Source organism: Carcharodon carcharias, chromosome 9, assembly GCF_017639515.1.
Source record: "Carcharodon carcharias isolate sCarCar2 chromosome 9, sCarCar2.pri, whole genome shotgun sequence".
NCBI classification, from domain to species: Eukaryota; Metazoa; Chordata; class Chondrichthyes; order Lamniformes; family Lamnidae; genus Carcharodon; species Carcharodon carcharias.
Genome location: NC_054475.1, coordinates 151,044,029 through 151,071,324, shown reverse-complemented (window position 1 = coordinate 151,071,324; position 27,296 = coordinate 151,044,029). Strand labels below are relative to the sequence as shown.

Below are 27,296 nucleotides of genomic sequence, written 5' to 3'. Positions count from 1 at the left end.
AGGGAACAAGAGTGGAAATTGCAGGGGCACTGGCCATAATCTTGCGGTGTTCACTAGACTCAGGGGAGCTACCAGAGGACTGGCGAATTGCAAATATTACACCCTTATTCAAAAAAGCAATTACAGAGCAGTTAGTTTACCTTCAGTGGTGGGGAAGCTTCTAGAATCAATTATTTGAGATAGAATTAATAGTCACACGGAAAAATGTGGGCTGATTAGGAAGAGCCAGAGGCACTTTCTTAAGGGAAATTCTTGTTTAACTAACTTGCTGGAGTTTTTTCAAAAGGTAGCAGAGAGGGTTAATGAGGGTAATGCTGTTGATGTGATGTACATGGACTTCCAAAAGGCATTCAATACAGTGCCGCACAACAGATGTGTGAGAAAAGTTATAGCTCATGAAGTAAAAGGAACAGTAGCAACTTGGATACAAAATTGGCTGAGTAATAGGAAATGAGTAATGGTCAATGGATATTTTTTGGGCTTGAGGCAGGTTTGCAGTGGAGTTCCCCAAGGGTTGGTATTTCCTGATCTTTATTAATGATCTGGATCTTGGTGTGCAGGGGACAATTTCAAAGTTTGAGGATGGTACAAAACTTGGAAGCATTGTAAACTGTGAAGAGAACAATGTAGAACTTCAAAAGGACATAGACAAGTTGGTGGAGTTGGTGGATAGGTATTAGATGGAGTTCAATGTAGAGAAGCATGAGGTGATTCATTTTGGTAGAAAGAACATGGACAGACAATATAAAATAAGGGGTATGACTCTGCAGGAGCAGAGGGACCTGGGTGTGTATGTGCATAAGTCATGAAAGGTGGCAAGACGGGTGGAGAGAGCAGTTAATAAAGCATACAGAATCCTAGGCTTAATTAATAGAGGAATAGAGCACAAGAGCAAGGAGGTTATGCTGAACTTGTATAGGACACTACTACGACCTCAGCATTGTGTACAGTTCTGGACTCCACACTTTAGGAACAATGTGAATGCATTGGAAAGTGTGCAGAAGAGGTTTACAAAAATGGTTCCAGGGATGAGAAACTTCAGTTATGAAGATAGATTTGAGAAGTTGGGACTGTTCTCCTTGGAAAGAAGAAGGCTAAGAGGTGATTTGATAGAGGTGTTCAAAATCATGAGAGGGCTGGAGAGAGTAGAGAGGGAGAAACTGTTCCGACTCGTAAAAGGATCGAGAACAAGAGAGCACAGAATTAAAGTGATTTGCAAACACGATGTGGTTTGGGTCTGGAATGCACTGCCTGGAAGTGTGGTGGAGACAGGTTCAACCAAGGCATTCAAAAGGGCAATAGATAATTATTTAAATTGAAACAATGTGCAAGGTTATGGAGAAAAGGCAGGAGCAAGGCATTGAGTCATAGTACTCGTTCAGAGAGCTGGTGCTGACACGATGGGTCGAATGGCCTTCTGTACCGTAAGAATCCTGTGATTCTGAATGTTCGCTTGATTTGAAGCACTTATTGCGAAGTTGAACCATTGACAATGCCACATCATTTTCATGAGAATCAAGATCCCATTGATGCTTTTCTAATTCAACTAAATAACTTTGCCTCTACTTGTGCGTGACCCCCATTACCTCACGCCTCTTCCCTGTAACTGGTCTTCAGTGTAACTCTCTGATTTACCTTACAGGCAAAAAAATGGGTCCCCCTGGTCCACAAGGCCCCCAGGGCCCTCCAGGTCCACCAGGACCCCAAGGCCCTCCAGGAATCCCAGGAATCCCCGGCATACCAGGAACAGCAGTGTTGGCAGCGCCTGGGCCACCTGGGCCACCTGGCCAGCCAGGCCCTCCAGGGTCCCCAGGACCACCAGGTAAGTGAGTATTAGTTTGGTCAGAATGATCATTTATGGTCCATCATTGTGTCAAATGGCATGTGACCTGTTGAGGAGTTCAGTACTTTGTACCTTGTTCCCTCTCCACATTTTTTTTTTCCAATCTGAAAACGTACTTTCAAGTGAGCCGAAGTAGCACTTCGTTAGATTTCTGAGTGGATTATTTTCTGTAAAATAATCAGCGCCTTTCTGGAAAAAAAATACCCTTGTTAAAAAGGTAGGAAAATGTTACAACTCTGTCCAAGCCCACCCTACTCTTCACCTCCACCTTCCTAATCTTCATCTGGGAAAAAATGTTATAACACCCCTTGCAAATAGCACCATTGAGGTTTAAAGTTGAATATTCTCCTTGGTCGCACCTTGACTTAAATCTGAGAGAAACATAAATCTGAGAAAGGATACATATGTCTCCAAAAAAGCACAGTGGAAAGATGATAATTGGACATGCAATATGTATAACATGTGACCATATTTCTTAATAGTAGTGAGTGTATATTGCACAAAGTCCTTCCCCTAACTTCTCTTCAATTTTTTTAGCTAAGTTCAGTTCTGATTAGCTGATCATCTGGAGATCTTTGACCTGATCTGATTTGTGACTCCTTAAGTCTGTTTTAAATAATTGATAAGAGAATTTGTACTCATTTAGTTCTCTTACTCAGCTCAAACTCTTCTGAGATGGAGACAGGCTTTGATCAATGATGTTTTTGTCTGAGGTACAAAGATTGAGTCACTTTCGATTTCATGTATGGAAAAGCTGTTTTCTCCTAATGTAGTGGCTGATTTGGCCAAGATTAGGGATTCATTGAGATGTTCAAATAAGTGAATAAACTGAATAAACAAAAAAGGTTTCACCAATAGTTTCAGCTAAATGCAGTGTCATAATGCATTGAAGTAGCAACCTATTGCAGGATGTGGGTTGATTTGATTCCATACATGCTTGGAAAGGAGGTATGCAACTGGGGACACATGGAGTTGAGTAATACTGGGGGACAGACGGCTCGCGCGCCCCCCCCCCCCCCCCCCCCCCCACCACCACCACCGTTTCCTACCCTTTTGAAGGTTACTATTTGAATCTATTTCCACCACCATTTCTGGCAGCGCTTTCCAGATCATCATAACTCCTTTTATCGCGTCTGGTTCAATTGGCTATCACCTTAAATCTGTATCTCCTGGTTACTGACTCCCTGCTGCTGGAAACAATTTCTTATTTACTGTACAAAAACCAGTCATGATTCTGAGCACCTCTAATTTTCCACATAACCTTCCTTGCACTAAGGAGAACAGCCCTAGTTTCTCCACTGAACTGAACTACCCCATTCCTGGAGCCAATCTAGTAAATCTCTTCTGCGCCCACTCTAGGGCCTTTTCACTGTTCTGAAAGTATGGTCTCCAGAACTGAAAGCGTAACTCCAGCTGAGTGGTATGTTGTCAAGCATTGGGGCAGAATTCTCCGGTCGGCAATCAGGGGCGGGGCCTGCTCGCCAATGGGTGAAACGATGTGTGGTGATGTCAGGCGTGCATCCCGACGTCACCACGTGTCATTTAGATTGTCAGTTCGGTGGGTGCACAGCCGACTTGGCTGTGCACCCGCCGAACTGTCAAAGGCCTATTAAGGCCACTTAAATAGTCATTAACTCAATTAGATGAGCTGCCCATCCAACCTTAAGGTTGCCGGGCAGGCAAAGAGCCCAGGCGGCCTTCACATTTTTCATGAAACCTCATCCACGAACGGGATGAGGTTTCATGAAGTGTTTTAAAATGTAATAAAAATTTTCACATTAATTCTTTGACAAGTCCCAGCTCATGTGTTAGTGTCACATGAGGGTCATTTTTTAGTAGTTTATCCTTCCTTTATTTAAACTTACACATGGCAAACGGATCTCCCTGAGGCACTCAGAGAATCCCACCCCACCCACCACCACCCCGCCTCCCTCCTGCACAGGGAGTGCTCAGCACTTCTGGGCGCGCGTCATGATGGGCGGGCCTTAATTGGCCTGCCCATGTAAAATGGCAGCGTGGACCCAATCGGGGGGTGCTGATCAGGCTCGCGCCCACCTCCACCCACCCCCCAACAAGGGGAAAATTTTTCCCTTGGTGTCCAAACTCAACTTGGCCTATTTTCTATCAGAATCAGAAGATTACTGAAGAAACTTCTATTCTGGGCTACCTGCAAAACCATTTCAAGGATTGATGAGTGACATGCTATTAAGACAAGGGGTTTGGGATTTAAAATATCTCAGCTGAAAACTAGACAAAACATTTTGTTAAAGTTGTAATAACTGGTGGCTATTTTGATTGTTTATTCATTATCTTTTCCATTTAAAATTGGCAATGTCATTTCTATTTTTCATCTTGCAACGTTTTCATTCATGCCTGTTAAACCATGGTGAAATCGCCATTCAATCGTAAAGGAAACTTTCAAGACAGCACAAGGAAGAATCACAAGCCTGATTCCTTAGCCCTAGCATGAGATTGAGGAAACTTGGCTGTTCAGCCTTGCAAAGAAGCAACTAAAAAAGATGATTCCAGACTGATTTAACATAGGAAATATTATAGAAAAGGTGAATCCAGAACATTATTTTAAATAATGACTCATGCCCACTTGACATATTGTTATTGTTTAGAGTGGCAAATACCTAACTTTGGATCCATATCATCCTTCAAAGTGATCAAACATGAAATTAGCTTCTGTATAGGGTAGTGGAGCCGATATTCTTAATTATGTAAGAAACAAGCGGATACAGTGATGGCATTGTACATCCTTTTTGAATGGATGAACTAAGATGGACTAAATGGTTTCCTCATTGATGTTTAATTTATTTTTTAAAGTCTGCTAATTGAATTTGTGTTAAAATGCAAAGTATTATATTTTTCTTTCAGCTAGAAATTTTCAGCCTGATAAGATGACAATATTTTTAACCACCTGGCCTTGTTAAGATGCCACTGGCGGGTGGCATTGGTTGGGGGCAAGCTACAAGGGCAACCTCCAACCTGCAGAAAATTGGGTGACCCCCGGTACATCTTGGAACAGGGAGGTGTCTCGCAGTAGAGAAAGAGGCGGGATGGAAAGCTCGAGGCAGGAAAGGCATAGATTTTCAATATCGGTCCCAGAGGAGCACCTCTGTTGCACTTGGTCTCTTAAAGGGAAGCACAGAGAGAAAATAAATCCCAGCTTGAGTAGTCTTTTCTGCTTCTGATGCTCCTCTGACAGACATTTTCGTGGTCAGAGCCCAAAGGCATCATCGGACCCTGATCTGGATGTTTCAAGAAAGCCTGAACAGAAGTGGTAGCAAAAATTGGGAACACGTGGGTCATCGGTAGTGTCACCCAGTGAATTTAAACTGCTTAAGAGCTCGGTTTTCACCAGGAGGGGAGGGTTAAAATCCATTCCCAGTAATAATGTGAAAACTCAACAATATCCGTAACAAACAATGGCTAATTCTGTAGATAATGGCTGGGATTTTCCGGCCCTGTTGTGGGTGGGACCTGCTGTGGGTGAGGCGGCACCCCAGCCAGAAGTCCACTGACTTGTGGTGGGACCGGAAGATCGTGGCAACGGTCAGGTGTGGAAAAACCCACTGAATGATTGAAAGAGATATTGCCAATTCAAAGCTTTTCCTTCATTGCCAAATAACTTTCTTTTTCAGGTACTTCAGACAAAACTGCAGCCAGTCAGCCACCAGTAAGTGTATAAAGTTACCACAAAATTTTCATGCGCATTTAATTGGATGTTTTTTTGAAGGAGAGTATTGAGAACTTCGAATATTTCTGAAGGTCCTCTCCTTTGGTTTTGGTTACAGACAATATACAAAAATACATTCTCAGGAATTTAGTAGTACTCAGTAGCTACCATTTTCCGACTCTCAAACAAATTGCTTTCCAAGCTTTTCAGTCAGTAAGGTTTCATTCAAGTGCATTTAAAGTGTGTGCCATCTGCAAGATGCAATGCAGGAACTCACCAAAGCTCCTTAGACAGTACCTTCCAAACCCACAACCGCTACCATCTGGAAGGACAAGGGCAGCAGACACATGGGAACATCACCACGTGGAAGTTCCTTTCCAAGCCACTCTCCATCCAGACTTAGAAATGTATCACCGTTTCTTCACTGTCGCTGGGTCAAAATCCTGGAACTCCCTCCCTATAGCACTGTGGGTGTACCTACACCACATGGACTGCAGCGGTACAAGAAGGCAGCTCTGCATCACCTTCTCAAGGACAATTAGGGATGGGTAATAAATGCTGGCCTAGCCAGCAATGCCCATATCCCATGAAAGACTAAATAAAAGTACTTCAACCTGCAGTTGAATTTTTAATTACAGGGAGATCAAAGCTGAGAACTAAATATTCAGAATTATCAGCCTTTTGAAAGGACAGGCAGGAAGGAAAGGGTGTGGGGTAGCTTTGTTAGTGCAAGCTGGAATAAGTATGGTAGCAAGAAAGGATCTTGGATCAGAAGATGTATATAGGTGGAGGTAAGAAATAACAAGGGGAAGAAGACACTGGTGTGAGTAGTCTATTGGCCCCCTAACATTAGCTATAGTGTAGGACAGATAATAAATCAGGAGATAATGAGGGCATGTAAAAAAGGCAGCACATTAATCATGGGTGACTTTAATCTTCATGTAGTTTGGGAAAATCAAATTGACAGAGGTCAACATGAGCAAGAATTCATAGAGTGTATTCAGGACTGTTTCCTAGAACAATATGTTGTGGATCCAACCAGGGATCAGGTAATGTGTAATGAGGCAGGTTTAATAAATGATCTCAGAGTAAAAGATAGTGTAGGAAACAGTGACTATAATATGGTAGAATTTAGCATTCAGTTTGAGAGTGAGAAACTTGTGTTGGAAACAACTGTGCTAAACCTAAGTAAGGGTAGTTATAGAGGAATGAGGGTAGAGTTGACTGGGAATGGAGTTTAGCAGAAAAAATGGTTGATGAACAATGGCAGACATTATAGAAAATAGTTCATGACTCACAGCAAAGATATATCCCAGTGAGGAAGAAGGATTGTAGGAGGGGGATAAGCCAACCATGGTTAACCAAGGAAGTTAAGGATAGTGTTAAAAGAAAATACATACAATGTGGCAAAGATTAGTTGTAAGCCAGAGGATTGGGAAAGTTTTAAAAACCAACAAAAGATGTCCAAAAAAAGAGAGGGAGAAAATAAACTTTGAGGGTAAACTAGCAAGTAATATAAAAACAGACAGTAAGAACTTCTTTAAATATATAAAAAGGAAGAGAGAGGCCAAAGCGAACATAGGCCCCTTAGAGAATGAGGCTGGGGGAAAAAGTAATGGTGAACGAGGAAATGGCAGAGGAGTTGAATAAATAAAATCAGAAAATGCTGGAAAAACTCAGCAGATCTAACAGCATCTGTGGAGAGAAAAAAGTTTCAAATCCATATGACTCTTCTTTAGAGCTAAAGATTTGAATAAATACTTTGCTTCAGTCTTCACGATCGAAGTCACTTAAAGCATTCCAATACTAAATAATCAAGGGGCTGAAGAGGGGGAGGAAATAAATGCAATAACTATAACTAGAGAAAAAGTACTAGGGAAACGAATAGGACTAATGGCCAATAAGCCCCCTGGACCTAATGGGTTGCATGCTAGGATATTAAAGGAAGTAGCAACAGAGATAGTGGATGCACTGGTAGTAATCTTCCAAGAATCCTTAGATTCTGGAGAAGTCCCAGAGGATTGGAAAACTGCCAATGTAACACCCATATTCAAAAATGGCGGAAGACAAAAAACAGTTAACTTTGGGCCAGTTGGTTTAGCATCTGTCATTGGGAAAATGTTGGAGTCTATTATAAAGGATGTAATAGCAGAGCATTTAGAATTACATAATCTAATCAAGCAGAGTCAGCATGGCTTCATGAAGAGGAAATCATGCCTGAAAGATTTATTACAATTCTTTGAGGAGATAACAAGCAGGATAGATTAGGGGGAACCAGTACATGTAATGTATTTGGATTTCCAAAAGGCATTCAATAAGGTACCGCACATAAGGCTACTCAATAAGATTAGAGTCCATGGTGTTGGGGGTAGCATATTAGCATGGATAGAGGATTGCCTAACTAATAGAAGACAGAGAGTTGGGATAAAGGGGCCATTTTCGGGTTGGCAACCTGTAACTAGTGGAGTGCCACAGGGATCAGTGCTGGGCCACAATTATTTACAATATATATTAATGACTTAGATGAGGGAAGTGAATATACTATCGGCAAATCTGCGGATGATGCATAAATAGGTGGGAAGGCAAGTGGTGAGGACGACATAAGGCGCCTGCAGAGGGATATAGACAGGTTCAGTGAGTGAGCAAAAATGTGGTAGATGGAATATAATGTGGGAAAGTGTGAGGTTATGCATTTTGGCAGGAAGAATAGAGAAGCTGAATATTATTTAAATGGAGAAAGACTGCAGAAAGCTGCAGCAGAGAGAGATTTGGGAGTCCTTGTGCATGAATTCCAAAAAGCTAACATACAAGTTCAGCAGGTAATAGGGAAGGCAAATGGAAAGTTGGCCTTTATTTCAAAGGGAATGGAATATAAAAATAGGGAAACCTTGCTAAAACTATACAAGGCATTAGTTAGACCACACCTAAAATACTGTGAACGGTTTTGGTCCCCTTATCTAAGGAAAGATATACTGACATTGGAGACAGTCCAGAGAAGGTTCACTAGGTTGATCCCGTGGATAGAGGGATTTTCTTATGAGAGGTTGATTAGGTTGAGCCTGTACTCATTGGAGTTTCGAAGAATGAGAGGCGACCTTATTGAAACATATAAGATTCTTAGGGAGCTTGACAGGGTAGATGCTGAGAGATTGTTTCCATTTTTGGGAGAGTCTAGGACCAGAGAGCATAATTTTAGAGTAAGGGGTCACCAATTTAAGACAGAGATGAGGAGGAATTTCTTCTCTCAGAGGGTAGTCAATCTGTGGAATTCTTTACCGCAGAGGGCTATAGATGCTGGATCGTTAAGTATGTTCAAGGTTGAGATACACAGATTTTTAATCAGTAACGGAATCCAAGGGTTATGGGGAAAAGGCAGGAAAGTGGAATTGAGAATTATCATATCAGCCGTGGTCTCATTGAATGATGGAGCAAACTCGATGGGCTGAATGGCCTGCTTCTGCTCCTACGTCTTATACCTACCAGGTTATATGTCTTTGGCACTTTGAACAGTGTGTTTGTCTTGAATTGTCTGATGTGATTGATCCCTCTCATCAATTGTGCCAGAGACCAGTCAAAATCATGAGCAATTCTACATTCATTCAAACAGCTATAAACATTATTATTAGGACAATGCCAATTCACTGGAATGCTGTATGCTATGAGTAAATACAAACATGAAGTAAGACTTGAAAGAAATGAGTCTCTCTTTGTTGCAAGAATATAGATTATGTGGTGATCTGATAGATTATAAAATTATTAAAGGATAGGATAGGGAAGGGAGAAGTAGATTGTTCCCAGCTGTTGAAAGGTTCAGAATGAGGAAACAGGGATACAACATTAAATATAGGAGTTTTACAGTAGAAAACAGAGACACTTTTTTACATAGAGAGTTGTGAGGTTGTGGAATTCACTTCCAGGGTTAATGGCTGAGGCACGAACTATGTCAGCATTCAATATTAAATTGGATAGGTGGGTGAAGGAAAAGCGGAGATGGGAGCAAGGTTGGTTAATGTTCATAAAACTATTTTCTCACATGGAAGGAAAACACTGATATAGACTTGATGGGACGAATGGCTTGTTTCAGAGTTGTAACTTCTATGTGTTTCAGTGGAAGACTTTTTGTCTGCGCACCAAGTGATGTATGACAATGCTAGTAAGTAGCATATTTTTCCATATCAGATACACAGGGCAGGATCTTCCGGTTGGCGAGCAGGGGTGGGGCCCGCTCGCCAACCCGTAAAATGACGCGGGATGATGTCAGGCACAACTCCCGACGTCACCCCACGTCATTTCCAGTTTCAGGTCCGCGGAGGCACAGCCGAGTCAACTCTGCACCCGCCAACCTGTCAACGGCCTATTGAGGCCATTTAAAAAGTAATTAGGCTCATTAATGGGCCAGGAACCCTGGTGGGCTTCAGAAAAAGCACGAAACCTCATTCACGGGCGGGATGAGGTTTCATGAGGGTATTTAAATTTTTATGAAATCTTTCAATAAAAGTTATGGACATGTCCCGACTCATGTGACAGTGTCACATGTCACATGAGGGGACATGTCTGGGAAATTTTTTATCATTTCTGTTAAAAATTTTAATTCTGAGCCAATCTCCCTGAGGCAGCACTTAGCCTCAGGGAGATCAGTGCGCTCTTTTGCGCGCATGCACTAAAGAGCACATTCCGGATTAGGGAATCCCCGCCCCGCCCGCACAGGGAGCTGCATAGCACTTCCTGGTGGACGTCACGCTGGGCGGGCCTTAATTTGCCTGCCCACGTAAAATGGCGGCGCGCCCCCGATTGGGGGCACCGATCAGAGGTGAGCCTGCCTGTACCCGCTCCTGCACTTCTCCCCCCCAACCCCTCGATAGGGGGAAAATTCTTCCAAGAGTTACTTTTACTGATTTAACTTAAGATTTGTCCAACATAGAGTATGTTTTCTTATTTTTTAAGTTGCTATATCCTACTTTATTTTGCACTCCTACTTTCCCTGTGCAATTAAATCCTAATCAAATCATATTGGTCAATAGCCCAAATGATTTTATGTGACAAACCCAATTGACACCTAACAGATGTCGCTGTGGCTTAACCCATGTTCTGTCATGAAGTTTAGAAGTGTGGATTTGTGGTCCCCAGTTTCCTGGTCAACCAAGTAGGTTTTAAGACTCTCAGGCGCAAATGGTGCAGGACGTAGGAAGGTCAAATAAGATGGGATAATTGCAATTTTCTCCCCCCTTTTCCTGTAAGCAGGGATTCATGGTGAAGTATAGCTCCACAGGGTATTAGCTAACCTTCCATTACCTCAACCAATCAGGCATTCTTCAAGTTTGTGACTGGGCAGTATGGACAACTGAAGCTGAGTCCTAGCCTATCCATCATCAAAAACCATGCAAACTCATTTCAACAAGGCTCAATTAAAAGTGATTATGAAGGAGAACCCAGGTCTTTTTCAATGAGATAATGGCTGATTGTATCTTAACTCCATCTACCCTTCTTGGTTTCCTAATCTTTAATATGCTTGACCAAGCCTTGTTGATTTTGGCAAACCTTGGAAAGCTAACAAGCAGCTTATTGAGCTGTAGTTGGGACATCATTCCCTGTGCAGTTAGTTTACCATGGCACTGTGTCAGTTGTACAGTATCAGCTGTGAGTTTCTGCCTAGTGTGTATTGTGTTCCAAACAAAAATAAAGAATAAACATAAAGAAACCATGTTTTAATTCTGAGAAATGAGAAACATTGTGAAAACTGGAACCGTGAAATAAGCACAAAATACAAGAAATATACAGTGGTCATTTAACACCTAAAAAGAAAGATTATCATGTCGATCATATTCTGTTATCAGAAGAAATCAAGTTGACTGATGATGGGGCGGTACCTTGGCTTAACACACTGGATTTGAATGCAGTCCAGTTTTAGCTCTGAGGAAGACAAGTTAACATTTTGCAGTACTAGTTAGTCTGTTGTGCATTTTCATTTTTTATTAATTTTACTCTTTATTTTACTTTTAAAGTGATGCTGTCATTAAGACTCTTAATTCATGGACTTTGTGCCATTGTTCTTAGTGGATTTTCTGGTTTGCTATTTCATGTGTAACATTTGAATTGTTGCTTGCAGATGGCAATAGTTCACCTCCAAGGTCATGACTCAGTCATTCAAGTAAAACAAGGTAAGATTTAAATTCAAGAAATTAAAATATTAATAACGTTACAAAAACTGCCAGTGCAGAGTTATGCACGTGTAAAAGTTACCAATGATCTCTTTGCATTATATGATTTAAAACAATGGAATCTAACGTCTTATCAGAAATGGTTACAGCACAGAAAGAAGCCATTCCGCCTGTTGAGCCCTTGTTGGCTCTTGTTGGCTCTCTGCATGAGTAATCCAACTAGTCCCACTTGCCCACCCTTTCCCCATAGCCCTGCAATTATTTCAGGCAGTGCATTCCAGATTGTATCTGCTCGCTGTGTTAAAACATTTTTCCTTGTGTCACCTCTGGTTCTTTTGCCATTCACCTTAAATCTGTCCTCTGCTTGGTTCTTGGCCTTACTAACAATTGGATCAGTTCCACTCCATCTACTCTGTCTAAACCCTTTATGAGGTTGAATACCTCTAAGAAATCGCCTTTATTCTAAGGAGATCAACCTCAGCTTCTCCAATCGATCCATGTAGTTCCTCATCCTTGAAAACATTCTAGTAAACCTTCTCTACATCTTCTGTAAGGCCATCACATCCTTCCTAAAGTGTGGTGCCCAGAATTGGACACAATGCTCCACTTGTATCCAAACCAGTGTTGGATAAGGTTCTGAACTCTTTGCTTTTATTTATAAAGCCCAGGATCCTTTATGCTGTTTTTAATATAAAATAATACAGAAAATCAGATTATTTGAAGTTTTTTTCAATGGCACAGTCTACTCTATCTGACACTAATAAAATTACACGAGACTTGTCGCAGTTTATGATGGCATTCTGTGCTCCTCTTCCTCAATGTTGCATTAAAGCCTGGTAACACACACTTGGCCAGCAATGACACAGGAATGCTCTCCTAAGAGATCTGATAAATTGGGAATTGAGTGTGTGGTAATTTAACACAATCTTTGCATACTTTTCTTTCTCTCTGGGGTCTGTATCAAGCCCAGGTTAATGGGGCAAACATTTCCTCCATCTGCTTGCTATAAGGCAGGGGTTTCCCAATTTTACTTTTGCGTACTCCCTTCCAGATCTACCAGATGCCGGCATACTCTTACCCAGCATACCAGTTTAATATTTTGAACCCTTTAATGCCCATGCATTGTACAAAATGCAGTCATTATAACATATATTACTTAAGCAATGGCTTAATAATGCTATTTGTAATTAATTAGGCAGGCGAGGTCGTTTGTTTGAGCGTAGGTGCATAATCTTTGTAGTGCAAATTAATAGTTTGATACATAATTGGTTTTCTGTAAATTGGCTTCGCTCTCCTTTTAACCTCCTCTGCATATCCACCAATCTCTGCTTCTTTAAAAGTTTTCTCAAAACCCACCTTTTTGGCCAGATTTTGGTCACCCCCTTGCTAATTTCACCTGGCATGGCTCACATTCCTCTTCTGGTCAGCTTCCAAGTTTGAACCCCACTGGAAGGTTTTGTTTTCATTGAAGGCACTATATGAATGCAAGCTTTTGTTTGAATTAACTATTCAGGCTATTGGGTTGTAGCTGCACACAAATCAATTAAACATTTATCATTCAGAAAATACCCCTCTAACTGTTGGTACCATCATTGCAGAAATTTATATAAAGTGTTTCTGATTCTGTGATGTCGAAGGTAAGTTTTCTTTTAAAAAGTATGGAAACTTTGAATTTCTTACCTTAATCAATAACAGAGACTTTTGCCCCGCATCATATGGTACCGGCTCTTCCTGACTCTTCTTGCGCCAATCGGTGGCAGCAGGATTCCAGAGGAACCGGGCTACTCTCAGGATGTAGAGACACCCCCGTGGGAGCAGATGATGCAATCCCCCCTTCCCCGAAAGAGTCAGCCTGGAGACACGAGGGTCTCTCAGCGCCCATGGTTAAGCTCTCAGGAAACCACTGGAGGTGGGTGGCTTATCCCGCTCCTCCAGACACAAGGCTGGATAAACGTGGGTGATAGTCTCCTCCACCTGGTCGGTGCATTATTCCAGGTGACGCGGCCGGCTCCCAAATAGCTTGGAAGATGACGAATTCTCAATGCACACCTCCCACACAGGCTAGGAAGCTCAAAGAGTGAGCTGAGGGATCACTGGCGACCAAATAGCGGAGACCTGTCCCCTTGGGTCAAAACAACCAGCCCGCCCCTGCATGCCCTTGCATTTGGCAAAAGTGAAACAGGCAGAGCAAATATCCACCAGGAAAGATCCTAATGTTTTATTTGCTTACAGACGCACAATGTAAATATAATGAATTAAAATAAATGAGGAAAAGAATGGTTCATTGTTTGCATTAGGCATTAAATCCACCCTTAGAAAATTTCTCTTCCATATCCCCCAGATATGTTTCCAGTACCCACAGGGATGTGAGTACCAGTTTGGGAACACCTGCTGCAAGGGTTTTATGTGGTTAACAGTGGGGAGACAAGCTTTCATCTTCAACACCCACCAAAAACTCTATATTCCTGCCACCAATTTCATCCCCCTCCCCAACCATTGTCTCAGGCTGAAGCAGGCTTTCACAATCTCCACTTTCGATTGGACCCAAGTTGAGCTTCAACCCCAATGAACCCTCTGTCAAAAATGCCGCGTACTTTCACCTCTGTAACATCACCCATTCCACCCTGCCTCTGCCCATCTGCTGTTGAAACTCCAGCTAAGCCTTTGCCACCTCCAGAGCAAGTACTTCAATGCTCCCTGATCAGTCTTCCATCTTCCATCCTCAGCTCTACTGCCCATTTCTTACCCCACACCGGGCCCCATTTTAACATTGTCCTTGCTGACCTACATCAGCTCTTGATTCCCCCAAAGCCTCCGATTTCAAATTTGCATTCTCATGTCTAAATTGATTCATGGCTTCACCCCACTTAATCTCTGTAACCATTCCCAGTCTACAACTTCTCCCAAGATTATCTTTCTCTCTGATTCTGGCTTTTTGTGCATCACCCCCTCCTTAAATCCCCCCAGCACTCGATCTATTTTCACCTCTTAAAACCCTCCTTCTTCAAACCCACCTTTTCAAGTAAACCTTCAGCCACCCCACTTCATATCTCCTTCCTTGGCTCTTTATCCATTTCTGATCGCGCCTCGTTGAAGCACTTAAATGGCATTTTTCCACATTAAAGATGCTGTAAAAATACAAGTTGTTGTAATGAGCCTGTTGTCTGAATACTGAGTTTGGAAACATTTTCTATTAAAGGTACCCCTCTAGACCTCATTTCTCCTGAACATGCTTTTTCAAAATTTGGATTGATATTTCTAGTAGCTGCATGTATTTCAGTTGCATTAACATCCGATGATAAAAGGCATCTGATGACAAGATAATTTCCCTAAAGCAGGTAATGGCTGCTCAGTAAGTGAAACGTGTTTTCTTTGTCACTGGTATAAAGTGGTGAGGATAGATTCTGATTCATCAGACTGATTAGGACTTTGAGCCTGCCAACTCTAGAATGATATGCAAATCTCTTTTTTAAAAATTTTTGACAAGTGAAAAAAAATTCCGACCTGAGCAATTCCATTGACTATCCAGTTGAAGCTGAAGAGGGTGGAGACGAGAGGTGAGGGTGGAGCTGGTAGATTTTGAAGTATAATTTGTAAGCCTGAGGCAAAAGCAAAATACTGCCATTGCTGGAAATCTGAAATAAAAACAGGAAATGCTGAAAATACTCATCAGATCTGGCAGCAATCGTGGAGAGAGAAATAATGTTAATGGCCGGAATCTTCTGCCCCGCAGGAGATGGGGAAGGAGACGGGCGGGCGGGCCTGAAGATTTGGTGGGCTGGCAATAGGACCAATACCTGATGCCCTCCCGCCTCCACTGGAAGTAAGTTCTGAGCGGGAAGGCCCATGGTCCAACTTCCTGCCCTGCCTGCACTTCAGTCCCTTAAGTGGCCATTCACAGGCCTCTTCCCATCTCCGCTGTGAACTTCCCAGCTCCAGGCGCCTGTATGACTGATAAAACTCTGTGGGCTGCATGTCAGCAGGCAGGGGCCTCGGTCTGCACAGTCTGCACATGGACGAGGGGAGTGGCTGCTGAAAGCCATCCCCTTGCCAACCCCCAAAGCCTCCCTCTCACCGCAACCTCCACCGTGCAAGACCACCCTCTCCCCCCAACCACCGCACCCCCCCCCCCCAAAACAGCACTTGCCTTTTTCCAGGTCGCTTCACGATCCTGGAACTCCGGGAGATATTGTTCTGGCAGCAGTTACGTTTTCGTGGTGCTGGCGAGTGTAAGAGCTGCCCTCCTCTGATTGGCTGGCAGCTTTAGGCAGGCAGGGTATCATATCCTGGAGTCCTCAGCCAGGAGTAAGGCCTGTCGCTGACCCCTTAACTGCCTGATGGACAGAAGATACAGTGGGCCTTACACCTAGGAGTCAACAAGGGTGTCTCACCGCTTTTTCGGGCCGCACATGAGACACCCGCCGAACATGATTCCATTCAGCGTTGCCAGTCAAAGGCTTACTGATGAAAGGTCAGAGGATTGGAGGAGTTTCAGAGTTCAGCAAGAAATTAATAAAGAAAGAGAAAATGGAATAGAGAACAAACTAGCATGAGATACAAAAGCAGATAGTAAAAGTTTCTGTTAAGTATGTAAAAAGGAAGAGATTAGCGAAAATAAATGTAGCTCCTGTAGAAGCAGAATTGGGAGAAATTAAGCTGGGGAATAAGGAAGTAACAGAGATTGTGCAAGACACAGAAATATTCTGAAAATAGTGGGAGGCCAACGATAGTGTGTGAGGAACTTGAAGAGATTAGAATCGGTAAATAAATAGTATTGGAGAAATTAATGGAACTAAAAGCAAAAAGTCTCCTGGGCCTGATGGCCTACATCCAAGGATCCTAAAAGAGGTAGCTATTGTCATGGCTTTGGTTGTCCAGGATTCCCTAAATTCCAAAACAGTCTCAAGGATTGGAAGGTGGCAAATCTAAACCTGCTATTCAAGAAAGGAGGGAGAGAGAACAGAAGGAACCATAGGCTAGTTATCATATCATCAATTGCAGGGACAATGCTGGAACCTATTATTGGGAAAATGATAAGTTTCCTTAGAAAATTCTAATATGATTGGGTCAACACAGAGATATGAAATGGAAATGGACAAACCTATTAGAGTTTTTTGAGGATGTAAGTAGTTTGGTGGAAAAGACGAAAGCAGCGGATGTGGTGTATATGAATTTTCGAAAAGCATTCACAAGAGGTTATTGCACAGAATTAAGGCTCAGGGAATTGGAAGTAATATGGATCAAGGATTAGTAAATAGACAGAAAACAGTGTGAGAATAGTCTGGTCATTTTCAGGTTGCCAAGCCATAACTATCCAGGTACCGAAAGCATCAGCTGGCGCCTCAGTCATTTACAATCTGTATCAAAGACCTAGATGAGAGGACTGAGTGTAATGTATCCAAATTTGCTGATAATAGGTGGGAAAGTAAGCGGTGAAAAGAAAGAGGCTGCAAATGTATAGAGACAGGTTGGGCGAGTAGGCAAGAACATGGCAGATGGAATATAATGTGCAGAAGTATGGGGCAGAATATTACACTCGGCTAGCAGGCACACGATGTGGCCGAGCATAAAGTGACACATGATGATGTCGGGCCTGCGCCCCGATGTCATCGCGCAGTCTCGCGATATCTCGTTCAGCGGGCGGCGCCGGAATCGGCTGCGCGCCCGCCGATAATTAAAAGTCCTATTAAGGCCATTAACAACCTAATAAAATTCAAATTTACGCTGCCCATCCAACCTAACCTAACAAGCAGGATGAGGTTTCCTAAAGCAAATAAACATTAAATGAAAACTTTATTTTTGAATTAAAAACATGTTCCAGCTCCTGTAACAAAGCCACATGAGTGGACACGTTTTATTACATTTTTATTCCCTTCCTAATTATTTTTGCAGAGTGCTTCAATCTCCCTGAGGCAGCTCCGTGCCTGTGCATGTATGAACTGTGTGCTAGGCCCGGCTCTCTCTCCTCCCCCTGCCCGCACTCAGCTTTGCCGCTCGCGATCCACACTGGGCGGGCCTTAATTGGCCCACCACCGTGAAATCGCAGAGCGGAGCCGATCGCAGATCACCGCCCCCCTCTGAGCACCCCTGCCAAGGGCAAAATCCTGCCCATGAAGTTATCCATTTTTGTCGGAAGAATAGAAATGCAGAATATTTTTTAAGGGGTGAGAGACTAGGAAATGTTGATATTCACATGAAACCGAGTGTTCCTGTACACGAATCACAGAAAGCTAACGTGCCTCTCTGTTCCTGCATCCCCTTTAGAATTGTGCCCTTTATTTTGTATTGTAAATGCATTACTTCACACTTCACTGCATTAAATTTCATCTGCAACGTGTTTGTCCATTTCACCTGCCTGTGTACATCTCTTGAAGTCTAGTGCTATTCTTCTCACAACTTTCATTCCTTCTAACTTTTACATCATCTACAAATTTTGTAGCCCTGTACACCCAAGTCTAGCTCATTAATATAAATTAGGGAAAGCAGTGGTCCTAGTAATGACCCTTGTGGACGTCCACTGTATCCCTTTCTCCAGTCCAAAAATGCAACCATTCACCACCAATCCCTGTTTGCTGCTACTCAGTTGTGCTGCCACTGTTCCTTTTTTAAAAATTCTTTTTATTCATTCTTGGGATGTGAACTTAGTTGGCAAGATGGGAATCAGCTGCCTTCTTGAACTACTGCAGTCTATTTAGTGCAGGTACACCTGCAGTGCTGTTAGGCAGGGAATTTCAGGATTTTGACTCTGTGGCTGTGAAAGAACAGCAATGACAGGATGGTGTGTGACTTGGAGGTGAACTTGCAATGTTGGAGCTGTTTCCATGCATCTGCTGCCCTTCTAGATGGTAGAGGTCACAGGTTTGGAAGGTGCTGTCAAAGGAGCCTTGGCAAATTGCTGCAGTACATTTTGTAGCTAGTACGCATCTTTGTCACTGTGCAGCAGTGGTGGAGGGAGTGAATATTGAAGGTGGTGAATGGGGTGCCAATCAAGCGGCTGCTTTGTCCTGGATGGTCTTGAGCTTCTTGAGTGTTGTTGGAGCTGCACTCATCCAGGCAAGTGGAAAGTGTCACACTCCTGACTTGTGCCTTTTAGATGGTGGACAGGCTTTGAGAAGTCAAGAGGTGAGTTACTCACCACAGAATTCCCAGCCTCTGATACGCCTTAGTAGTCATATGGCTGGTCCACTTAAGCTTGGACTTCAGTGTTGCTGACAAACCTATTATGTGGCACTTTATAAAATGCCTTTAGGAGGTCTATGTACCACATTACCTGCATTACCCTCATCAACCCTCTCCATTACCTTATCAAGAACTCAAATCAAGTTGGTTAAACATGAGCTACCGTTAACAATTCTAGTTAACAACTGGCTTTCCTTAACTAGTTCACACTTGTCCAAGTGACATGTTCATTTTGTCCCAAATTAAGATTTCTGAATGCTTTCCCAGCCCACAAGGGTAAACTGGCTGGCCTGTAGTTGCAATGCTCAGTTGGCTTGTATAATATGTTCACAGATCAACTCAGAAGCCTACTGTAGGAGCTGACTGTATAAGCGCTGCAGTTTCTGATTCTGGTTTCGTTCTTTCCTGGCTGGTCTAAGCAGGGTTGCTCCTTGGCATTCAGTCATCACTGACCTTTTAATTATACCATTTTCTCTCAACCCAAATCCATTTTTTAAAAAAGGTGTAAACATCATTTTATTCCTTTAACCATGAGATTATTCCACATAGCCAATCCACTAAGAAAGAAATTCCTTTAAAATTCAAGTCTTCCTTGAAATTTATTACTGTTACCCTACCATCCAAATTAAATAACCTGTTTGCATCTGTATTATCCATTCCCCTTAACATAATCTGGAGCCCTAACTCTTGAAATAATCCTTTTGAAGATTATTTTCGAAATGCAGAATGAAGTAAGAGTCATTTTTTTCCTTGTAGCATTTCCTGAATTTCTCTAGCTGTGTTAGGAGGAGTAGAGGGAGCAGCGCACAAGGATAGATTTCAAGGACAGAAGTTTTCTGTTGGCGTGCGGAGGCAGGCCCGACACGCTGACACGTAAAATGACACGTGATGACATCGGGCATGCGTCTCACGACATTTCGTTCGGTGGACGCGCGCTGGAGTCGGCTGCGTGCCCACCAAAATGTAAGTGGCCTATTAAGGCCATTAACAAAGCAGTTATTGTAAGGTGGTCAGGCAGGCAAAAAGCCCAAGCGGCCTTTGCGTTTTTTATGAAACCTCATCCACGAGCGGGATGAAGTTTCCTAAAGCTTTTATTAAATAAATTTTTAAAATTTCGTAATTATAAAAACATGTCCCAACTCATGCTGAAATAATTTTTTAAACCTTTTATTTAATCATTTTAATGTCGATTGAATCTCCCTGAGGCAGCTCCATGCATGCGTGATGGAGCGCTGGCCCCGACTCTCCCTCCTCCCCCTGCCTGCACAGGTAGCACTGAGCACTACCGGTCGCGTCTTATGCTGGGCAGGCCTTAATTGGCCCACTCGCATAAAATGGCGGCGCAGAGCCGATCGCGGTCGACGCTCGGTTCCGTGCCTGCCCCTGCCTGCTCCTGCCGAGCCCGCCCGCCATATGAAAATTTTTGCTCCAAGGGATCAGGACAGTGTCCAGTGAGCGAGGAGGGAGCAAGTCTGAAGCATATCAGGCAGGCAGAATGCACAGCATATAATTTTGTTTGCCTGATATTGCTAGCTGGAGGACACAGAAGACTGCTGTTTTCAAACCCTGGGTATGTGAGAGTAAGCAAGAGCTTTGCAGCTCAGGAGGTAGAAACAAATTATTTTCCTGAAGTGATTGAACAGTCACTTCCTGCGAAGAGCATCTGATTTCAGTGTATACGCTGTGAGGACCCATTTAATTGTTAAACTTGGCAATTTGATGGTGAATGATTCAGCAGTTTGGTCACTTAAGTGGTATATCTGCTGGAGAAAAACTGGTTAGCCATTCAACTGGATATCTTCCAAGGGCAGTTGAAAAATACAAAGGCAAAGTGCTGGTGACACTAGAAATTGTGCACTTAAGAACATAAGGATGCTGAAAAAGCTTAGCAGGTCAGCCAGCATCTGTGGAAAGAGAGAAACCATTTCAGGTTGATCATCTTTCATCAAACATTAACTCTGTTTCTCTCTCCAGAGATGCTCTCTGTCCTGTTGAATGTTTCCACCATGACCTTTTATATTCCTGTTCCTGATTGGTGATGCTAGAGTTTTGAGGCATGAATGCAAGTCACAAGTTGGAAATGGATAACTTCCAGATGGACTGTTGACAATGAAATCTTGAAATAATAATCACTAATGGTGATTATTCTTGATCATATAGATTGTCCTGGAAAACAAATGGAACAAGTTAGCTTTTTAGAACCATTTAATTAAAAGTGGACAAACTAAGAACTGATCAGGTCAGAATGGCGTGTTTCCAAATTGTTTGCCAGATGACTATTAAATATTGCTGATATATTCCAATCCCTAAGGGCAGTTTTAAAATGAGTATTACAAACCACAGAATGTTAATAATGATAGGAAATAGTTTATTTTTCCTTAGCCCAAATAGCATTTTTCTTTTGACTAAAATGAAAATGATTAAAGAGCTATTGCTTCCAACAGTCTTTAGAAAACTAGGCTGAACAATACATTGAGGGAGTTGTCCCTACTCCTCCTCCATTTTTGTACAAGATTTAAATGACAGTTGAAATTTTATTTTAAAACCAAAGCAGAAAAATTAGTTGGCGTAACTGATTTATTAAGGGGATCAACAAGGAATTACTCCTCTATACCTATTTATACCAAGCAATTGAAAGGGTTGAAAATTAACCAAAATCAATGGATTAAACATAATACTTCACTCTGGGGGACTTTTTGGATCCAACTCAGACTCAAAAGGATGAAATTCTCCTTGCTCTTGAGAAATCCGGAAAAAGCATAAGACGTTTTGTTTGAACAAACTCAACCCAGTTGTTAAGACACTCAGGCCCACAAAACAAAACTGTCAGTCATTGTGCACTCTTTAGCACTTTCTCACTCACAAGAATCACTGCTGCAGAATCTTTGCTCATCTCACCCACCCCGTTTCTCTCAACTCCTGGCAGAGGGGGAATTTCATAACTGGCTATTTTCTGGGGAACGAGTATTAGTGTTGAAACTGGGGTTATTGCAACAGAGTTAGACACACCTGCCTCATCTGAGTTGGGCACATGCATTTCCAGTAAGGGGCTATTGCGTATCATTTTAGAATAAATATGTTGTGAAGTTTCCATGAATTAATATTCTGTTTTGTTCTTCATCATTGAACCAGTGATAAGGTGGTTTGTGTAACAATAGCAATGTTAGCTGTTTGCATTTTTTTTTGCTATAGAACTTCTCTGAATATTTTTCCATGTATTGAGTGACTGCCCTTCTCACGCTGAGATCTCATAGGTGGTGTTCTGGCTGACTGGGTCCGATCTTCACTGAGCCATAAAGTCTTCCGGTTGCACAGCCGAAGTGGACAGCTGGAGGTCCTCGTGGATGGCACCTACTTCATCTATAGTCAGGTAGAAGTGAGTACGGTCTTGTCCCTAATGATAAGCTGCTGGGACGTGGGTGGGGGTGGGGGGGGTGGGTGGTGGTGGTGGTGGGGGGTGGTGTGGGATGGAGGGGCGGATGGTTGCTGCTGGGATTCTGTTATCCGACTGTTCAGACCAGCTGTGGTCAAGTCAGAATAAACACACCTGATCCTGTTGTTCTGCACAGACGTTTCCAACTTTGAAGCGGTGGTGGCTGTTGTGTTTCTCACCAATTTCTACTTACTCCCGATTGTCGAAGAATTCGACAGCACATATTTATTCTCATTGTATTGGAATTTTGATTCCTTCGCATTGTGTTATAAATGAATGGGCCAAACAATATTCCATGGGCTGAACTTTCCCCCTGTTGGTGGGGGGGGGTGGGCGGGAGCGAGCGCCAACCTGATCAGCGCCCCCGATCGGGTCCCCATCACCATTTTACATGGGCCGGTCAATTAAGGCCCACCCAGTGTGATGCTCACCTGGAAGCGCTGAGCGCTCCCTGTGCGGGCGGGGGGATTCCCTGAATCGGGGCCTGCGTTCTTCTACGCATGCGCGCAAGGGAGTGCAGAAATCCCCCTGAGGCACAGAGGTACCTCAGGGAGATCGGTTTAAGGTTTTAAAATTCAATTAAAGGGGGAAAAAAAACTTTTAAAACATGTCCCCTCATGAGACAGTGTCACTTGAGCTGGGACCTGTCAATGAATTTTTTAAATAATTTTTACGGAATTTTAAAACACTTCATGAAACCTCATCCCGCCCGTGGATGAAGTTTCATGAAAAGTGCGAAGGCCGCCTGGGCTCTTCGCCTGCCACACCCCCCCCCCCCCCCCCCACCCCCACCCCGCCAACCTTAAGGTTGGACGGGCAGCTCGTTTAACAGTTTTTAACAGGCCTTGATAGGCCTTTGACTTGGCTGTGTGCCCGCCCAACGTCACCTCACATTGTTTTACGTGTCGGCGAGCGGGCCCCGCCCCTGCTCACCAACTGGAAAATGCTGCCCCATGTCATTGATACGAAAGCAAAACACTACAGATGCTGGAAATCTGAAATAAAGACAGAAAATGCAGGAAATAATCAGCAGGTCAGGCAGCATCCGCAGAGAGAGAGAGAGAGAGAAAAAAACAGAGCTTTTAATGTTTCAGGTTGATGACCTTTTGTTCGAACTGGAAAATGTTAGAGGTGTAAAAAATTTTAAGCAAGTACCGAAGGAGGTGGGTGTGTAAGGGGGAGCAGAACAAAAGGGAAGGTCTGAGATGGGGTGAAGGGCAGGAGAGATTAAATGACAAAAGGAAAGGTGCAAAGCAAAAGGAGATACAAACATACAAACTAGGAGCAGGCCACTCAGTTCCCCCAGCCTGCTCCGCCATTCAATAAGATCATGACTGACCTGATGGTAACCTCATGCCTACCCCTGATGACCTTTCAACCCCTTGTTAATCAAGAACCTTATCTAGCTCTGCCTTAATAAGATTCAAAGACCCTGTTTCCACTGCCTTTTGAGGAAGAGAGTTCCAAAGACTCAAGAACCTCTGAGAGAAAAATAATTCTCCTCATCTCTGTCTTAAATGAGCAACCCCTTATTTCTAAACCATGAGCCCCCAGTTCTAGGTTCTCTCACAAGAGGAAGCATCCTTTCCACATCCACCCTGTCAAGACCCCTCAGGATCATGAGATGGTAATGGAAGAAATAAAGACACAAAAGATGGTTCTAGAGGAGGTGTAAATGGGCATTTTTCCATTACTTATTAAAGGTACAGTAGCATGAACTGTGACAATGACTACCTGTTATATTTATATGGGAGCAGTTATGAATTATACAGGAAACAATATGGAATGAATGGCTTATTACACTGAAAGGTTGATTAATATGGACTGTAGAGAGAAATGCACAGAGAATGGGGAAGGTGATGTAAGGGTTGAACAATATGTTATATAGCAGGGATGAAATACTGTATGTACAATATGCAGGGTTTGGATGCAAGGTCCACATTTTGGTTTGATATTACGCTTGCTCTCTTCAGTACCATTCTCAAATGATATGCCATTCACTTTATTGAAGTTCAAGAAAGAGCAGGTTATTCACATGTAAGGAGTTCAAACTCTGCTGCAAAGCAGTCAAGTAATATTATACTAGCAACATCCCATCTACTTACATCAGGTTTTGCTGCATCAGGCTGTACTGTGGTAAGCCTTTTAATACATTATAGCAATTCATTGATCTCCAGTGAAACCCTCAATCAGCATATCATACTAAGGCCCACATTTTCTTTTTGGGCCTCCCATTGCTGATGATCCCTAACTCCTATTTGTGCAAACTTTTTTCAGACTACAGTAAGTGACCACACCAGGGGATGCAATTCCCCATCAATAATATCAGCCCTTTCTCACAAAATGGAGGCAAACGTGATCATTGAATCATAGGAAGTTGATGGCACAGAAAGGGGCCACTTGGCCCATCGTGTCCGTGCCGGCCGTAAAACGAGCCACCCAGCCTAATCCCACTTTCCAGCATTTGGGTCCGTAGCCCTGCGGGTTTTCGCACTTCAGGTGTATATCCAGGCACCTTTTAAATGAGTAGAGGGTTTCTACCCCTTCCACCCTTTCAGGCTGTGAGTTCCAGACTCCTGCTACCCTCTGGGTTAAAAATCTTTCCTCATCTCCCATCTTAATACTTATGCCAATCATTTTAAATCTATGCCCTCTCGTCGCTGACCTCTCTTCTAAGATAAATGTGCCCATCCCATCCATTCTATTTTGGCCACACAATTTTGTACATCTCAGTCAAATCTCCCCTCAGCCTCCTCCGTTCCAAGGAGAACAATCCCAGCCTATCCAATCTTTCCTCATAGCTGCAATTATCCAGTCCTGGCAACATCCTCATAAATCGCCTCTGTATCCTGTCAAATGCAGTTAAATACTTTCTGTAAAGGGGTAACCAGACTGTACTCAGTATTCAAGTTTGGCCTAACTAATGATGTATACAGTTCCAACCTAACCTCCCCGCCCTTATATTCCATACCTCAGCTAATCAAGGAAAGGATTCCATATGTCTCCTTAAGCAGCTTATCGACCTGTCCTGCTGCCTTCAGGGATCTGTGAACATTCACTCCAAGGTCCCTCACTTCCTTTACACATCTCAGTATTCTCCATTAATTGTGTATTCCTTTGCCTTGTTTGACCTCCCTCACACTTCTCCAGCTTGAATTCCATTTGCTGCTTTTCTGCCCACCTGACCAATCCATTGATATCTTCCTGCAGTCTTTAGCTATCCTCCTCACTATTAAACACACAGCCAAATTTTGTGCCATCTGCAAACTTCTTGATCATGCCCCCTACATTTACATCCAAATTGTTAATATAGACCACAAAACGCAGGGGACCTAGAACTGAGCCCTGTGGTGCCCCACTGGAAACAAAAAATACCCGTCAACAATTACGCCTTGTTTCCTGCCATTGAGCCTGTTTTGTACCCAGCTTGCTACATTCCCCTGGTTCCCATGGGCTTTTATTTTTTAACCAGTCTGCCATGTGGGACCTTGTCAAAAACTTGCTAAATCCATGTAAACCACATCAACTACACTCAATCCACATCAAACCTCCTCATCACTTCCTCAAAAAATTCCATCAAGTTACTCAGACACGATCTTCCCTAAACAAATCCATGTTGACTATCTTTGATCAATCTGTGCCTTTCTAAGTGATAGTTTACCCTGTCCCTCAGAAATGATTTCAATAATTTCCCCACTACTGAGGTTAGAGTAACTGGCCTCTAATTATTCAGTCTACTCCTCCCTCTCTTTTTAAACAAAGGTACAACATTAGCAGTTTTCCAGTCATCCAGCACCACTCCTGTAACCAGTGAGGATTGGAAAATGATGGTCAGGCCCCCTGCTTTTCCACCCTGATTTCTTTTAACATCCTGGGGTACATTTCATCCAGCCCTGGTGATTTATCCAATTTCAAAGGTGCTAATAATCCCTTTAATTCTTCTTCTCTCCCTATGTTTATCACACCCAATACTTCGCACACTTGCTCTTTAACAACAATATCTGCATCGTCCCCCTCTTTTGTGAAGACAGACAGAAAGTATTCATTAAGAACCACACCAATCTTTTTGGTCTTTTATGGGCCTATCCTTTCCTTAGTTATAATTTTACTCTTAAGGATGAAGATTTACATGTGATGAAGATTTACATGTGATGAAGATTTACATGTGATGAAGATTTACATGTGATGAAGGTTTACATGTTACAAAACTCTGCCTGTAGATTGTAACCTCAACTACTCCAGGGCTAAGATGAACGTCCAATACTGGAATGATAAACTTGTCTTCTCAATCATAGAGTATGTTTCTGGCCATTCAAGTTACACCAAGTATAGGTATTATAGGTCAACGACAACTTGCATTTTATTAACACCTTTAATTTAGTAAAGTGTTCCATGGTGGGTCACAGGAGCATTATCTGGAAAAAAAACTTGATACCGAGGCATATAAGCAGACATAGTAGCTAAAAGCTTATCCATGGTTGATGATAAACTCAGGGGTCGGTCAGTTACTGCTCTTCTTTACAGACTTCTTCTGCCATGGAAGTTATTTCCTGTCTTAGGAGCATATAAACAGCCTTCCTGCCAAGTTTTTTTGTATTTTTTTTTAAAAGCATATCTTAGCTTTTCCCCTCTTCCATCTGTCCCTTTTATGGTCTTACAAAAGCAGATTAATGCTGACGCTGGAAATCAGAAATAAAAACATAAAATGCTGGAAACACTCAGCAGGTCTGGCAGCATCTGTTTTTTTTATTCACAGGATGTGGGCTTTGCTGGCTGGGCCAGCGTTTATTGCCCATCCCTAGCTGCCCTTGAGAAGTTGGTGGTGAGCTGTCTTAAACCATTGCAGTCCATGTGGTGTAGGTACACCCACAATGCTGTTAGGAAGGGAGTTCCAGGATTTTGACCCAGTGACAGTGAAGGAACGGCGATATATTTCCAAGTCAGGATGGTGAGTGACTTGGAGGGGAACTTCTAGGTGGTGGTGTTCCCATCTATCAGCTG

General features: G+C 42.8%; 1 protein-coding gene across 1 annotated transcript in view; it reads left to right on the top strand.

Moving 5' to 3' along the window:
• eda (ectodysplasin A) overlaps positions 1 to 27,296 on the top strand; it is a 46,681-nt gene that overhangs the window by 894 nt on the left and 18,491 nt on the right. Inside the window, exons 2-5 of the mRNA XM_041196189.1 lie at positions 1,643 to 1,822; positions 5,491 to 5,525; positions 11,632 to 11,683; positions 22,117 to 22,238. Coding sequence (XP_041052123.1) covers positions 1,643 to 1,822; positions 5,491 to 5,525; positions 11,632 to 11,683; positions 22,117 to 22,238 — 389 coding nt within the window. The remainder of the gene's footprint in view (positions 1 to 1,642; positions 1,823 to 5,490; positions 5,526 to 11,631; positions 11,684 to 22,116; positions 22,239 to 27,296) is intronic.